Here is a 3,691-nt window from a genome sequence, read left to right as displayed (position 1 = left end):
GTCAAGTCTAGTGTGCTCTGGAGGCTTCTGAGCATCCAGGAGTGCCAAGGAAAGAACCTGGGTCAACTGCATGCAAGGCCAAGAGCCCTACATGGATTTTTGCTCCAGTTGATGTTCTAAAGCTGACTTTGCTCCGAGATAGTGTTTCTGCAATAAAATTCTTCTCTTTCAGATATTAACCTGCTGCTAGCCATCTCTCTCGTCCTCTTCCTTCTCAAGTTCCTTTTTCTTTCTCTCTCCCTTTGTCCCTTCTCTCCTCTCCTCTTGCTTCGCCTCCCCTCCTGTTCTCTCTCCCCCCACTGGCAGTGCTCAGGAGTCCCTTTCACTATGCTCACGTGCCCATCAAATGGGCACGTGAGCATAGTGGGGGACCATGTGCCCACTTGGGGGACTCAGCCCATTGCCCGAATGTGCTCCCAGAGATTAAACTGGGCCCCCACAAGCAACCTCTAGACCTCTGCCCTTCTTCATACTTCCTGAAAGGAAAATTACTTAGTCTAGATTAGATTTTGTCAAAAATGCTTTGATTTCTAACAAGTTTTACCATCACTCACACATGGTAATGAAATTATCTTAGTGATAGGTGCTCACAAGTACTCCATATCGTTTCAACTGTTAAAATCAATCTTCAGGGGCTGGAGTGATAGCACAGCAGGTAGGGCGTTTGCCTTGCACACGGCCAACCCGGGTTCGATTCCCAGCATCCCATATGGTCCCCCAGGCACCTCCAGGGGTCATTCCTGAGTGCAGAGCCAGGAGTGATCCCTGAGCGTCGCCAGGTGTGACCCAAAAAGCAAAAAAAAAATCAATCTTCAATTTTCATTTAAGAGGACATTTTTTTCTTCATTTCATGAAGGGACAGGATAATCTGGAGTTTAAACCCTTCTGAGAAACACACAATCGCACAGGACAACATGAGCTAGGGATGTCATGCAGTGGTAGAAGCTTGCATGCGTGAGGCTCTGGGTTTGATCCCCCAGCACTGTAGAAACAAGTTTTAAAAAATGATTTGAAATGAGAAAAATGAATTTAAAGCAGAGGAAGAAAGAGGCACTGAAGTTAGTACGGCAGGTTTGTGATAACTGCTGAGCCTTCCAGCAATGGATGTGGGGAGATTTTTTTTTATGCACTTCTACTTTTGCAGATTTGGGGAAACTTTATATGCTGGGGAAATGTTGTTAGCATGACCTACGAAATGAGGTCTGGTCTGTGGGTTTTTTTTTTTTTTGGTGGGAGGGGGTGGTTAGCAGAATAGCTAAGTCATTGAGAAGAAGCTTTGTCCCCTCCCAGAAATTAAGTTCCATACTTTCAGTTTACAGTTTTCATGGTTTACCCAACAGTAATTATTAATTATTTTGGGAGGGGCATATTGGGGGTCACATCTGGTAGTCCTCAGGGCTTTTCCTTGCACACACTTGGGGATCGCCCCTAGTGGGGCTTGAAGAACCAAATCCAGGTCGGCCGCATGTGTGACAAACACCTTAAGTCTTGGACTGTCTCTGCAGCCCCCATCAAATAATACTTAAAACTCCGGATCCATTAAGACCCACAGACACCTAGACTAATTTCTTTTTTTTTAATTAACCTTCTTTCATTCCACCCATTAAAGAAGTGCAACAGGAAGAAATGGTCGGTTGCTCCCTACTCAATACTCCCTGGAGTGGTCTCATGTTCTGGCCAGTGTGGTGATCATCCTCCCCAGAAGGCTCAGGGCACCTTATATATGCCACCAATCATGTCACACTTCTCTGGGGAAAGGCTGCAGGTGATTCCCTCAGGGGATTTTTTGTAAAACAGAAAGCAAACCACTCAGCAACATCATGAAGGCTGCCACGGACGCTATCAAAACCGCATTGCCGAGTTCCTGTGAGTTGGGCCTGGTGGGCATTAAAAACGATGGCGGGAAGAGAATGCCCTCCTCGCTGTTTACGGCTTGATGAGTGTAGATGACAGACAGGGCCAGACAGATGCTCGTGAAGGTGGAAAAAAACCCGGACATCAGAAAATAATTCTTCGTGTTGGTTGTCTTCCCCATGAACACATTCCTCAGAGCCATGGTGAGGGAGACCTTTCCCAGGAGCCCCACCAAGTTGCCAAGGAGCAGGAGGTACTGGACACTGTGAAGGGGAGGAGGAAGGTAACTGTCGAAGAAGGGATAGCGCTGGCAGAAAGGTGAGACGTGGGTGCGTGGCACTTGGTAGATGCAGACTTTCCACATGCCCACCAGGGCCAGGCCTTGGGGATTGTTCATGTGCCATATCCGCCACTCGGCAAAGCCCATGGCCGTGGTGCACATGATCCAGCCGACAGTCAGCAGAGCAAAGCTGGCCACATGCAGGGTGCCGTGGTGCATCCGCGAGACCTGCATTCCGGGAGTATTTCTGGACCTGCAAGAGAGTGTGAGTTCCGGCACAGGGTTGGGGCGGGGCCAGATTGGGCGTGGAACATCCAAGTCATGGGCCTGCAGAGACACTGGACCCTCACCCTCTGTCACGGGCATCTCATCCCTAACAACATAGCCAAGAGCCAGGGACAACAGTTACCCCCAAGCCTCCACCCACACCAACCCTCCACACAGTGGGCTACACTTCAGGGCACTGGGCCAAAGGCACCATATTGGTGTCCTCATGAGGTCACGTGCTGAAGCTGGACCTCGTGGCCTCTGTGTAATACTAAAACTGTTGGCGTTAGTCTTGACAGCCCAAACAAGGGACTAGGCTGACCATTTGTTGAACACAATTTTTGCTCCCTCACTCTGGTTCCCTGACTCCAGATACATGAGCCACCATTTATGTTAGCAGATATATTAAAGGTAACGGGTATATTAAGAGTAAAGGCTGGGATATTTACATAGTTTTGCCCATAAGGTTTTTTGCTTGCCAAAAAAAAAGAGATTCTCACAGCTTTCTTTTTCTATCTTTGAGGTTTCTTTGGGTCTTGTGCTTGATCTCTGTTTTTGCAAACCTTATAAGACACCTCAACTAAATGAGAATTTACCAAGCCAAGAACACCATCTTTCTGTTTTGTTGTGTTTGCTTTTTGGGTCACACCCAGCGATGCTCAGGCGTTACTCCTGGCTCTGCACTCAGGAATTACTCCTGGCGGTGCTTGGGGGACCATATGAGATGCCGGGGATCGAACCCAGGTCAGCCGTGTGCAAGGCAAATGCCCACCCTGCTGTGCTATCGCTCCAGCCCCCCATCTTTTTTTTTACAGTCCCTCCTAGCATCAGGAACATTGTTATGGGTTTTACCTTATAATTCTTTTAAATCTTCTGGAGTCTGAAGATTGGTATGTAGATCTGAAATATATGTTTGAGAGATAAAAAAATAAATAAGTAAATAAAACTGTTGGCATGGACACCATATCAACTGCACCCAGCCACACAGCTTCTGGGCAACGCTCAGGAGGTCACCGGAAGCTCCCCCCCCCCCCACGAAGGTGCCTGTCACTGTTCACACACAGCTCGGCCTTCTTGAGGGTGCTCTGTGTTTGTGGCCCTGATGCATGGTTGGTTCCTTTCCGTGGCACAGCAGGATTGAAGGGCAAAGAGAAACGCCTGCGTTCCGGGCCTCTGCCTGGGCTCCAGGTCAGGCCCACGGCAAACACTCACACCCCCCAGCTAACACGGGCTAATGTTGGCGCTCCACACCTGGCTAGCTCACAGCGGAAACTCCCAGCCCTCTGCAAA

At 48.7% G+C, this 3,691-nt stretch overlaps 1 protein-coding gene across 1 annotated transcript; it reads right to left on the bottom strand.

Moving 5' to 3' along the window:
- Positions 1 to 1,774: 1,774 nt before the first annotated feature.
- CLDN34 (claudin 34) lies at positions 1,775 to 2,368 on the bottom strand. The gene has a single exon (XM_056113788.1). It carries the CDS (start codon positions 2,366 to 2,368, stop codon positions 1,775 to 1,777), a length of 594 nt encoding a protein of 197 aa, XP_055969763.1.
- Between the last annotated feature and the right edge of the window lie 1,323 nt (positions 2,369 to 3,691).

The sequence above is a fragment of the Sorex fumeus genome, unplaced genomic scaffold (genome assembly GCF_029834395.1).
Source record: "Sorex fumeus unplaced genomic scaffold, SorFum_2.1 ptg000023l, whole genome shotgun sequence".
NCBI classification, from domain to species: domain Eukaryota; kingdom Metazoa; phylum Chordata; class Mammalia; order Eulipotyphla; family Soricidae; genus Sorex; species Sorex fumeus.
The sequence above is the reverse complement of the archived record's forward strand: the minus strand, read 5'-3'. Positions and strand labels throughout refer to the sequence as shown.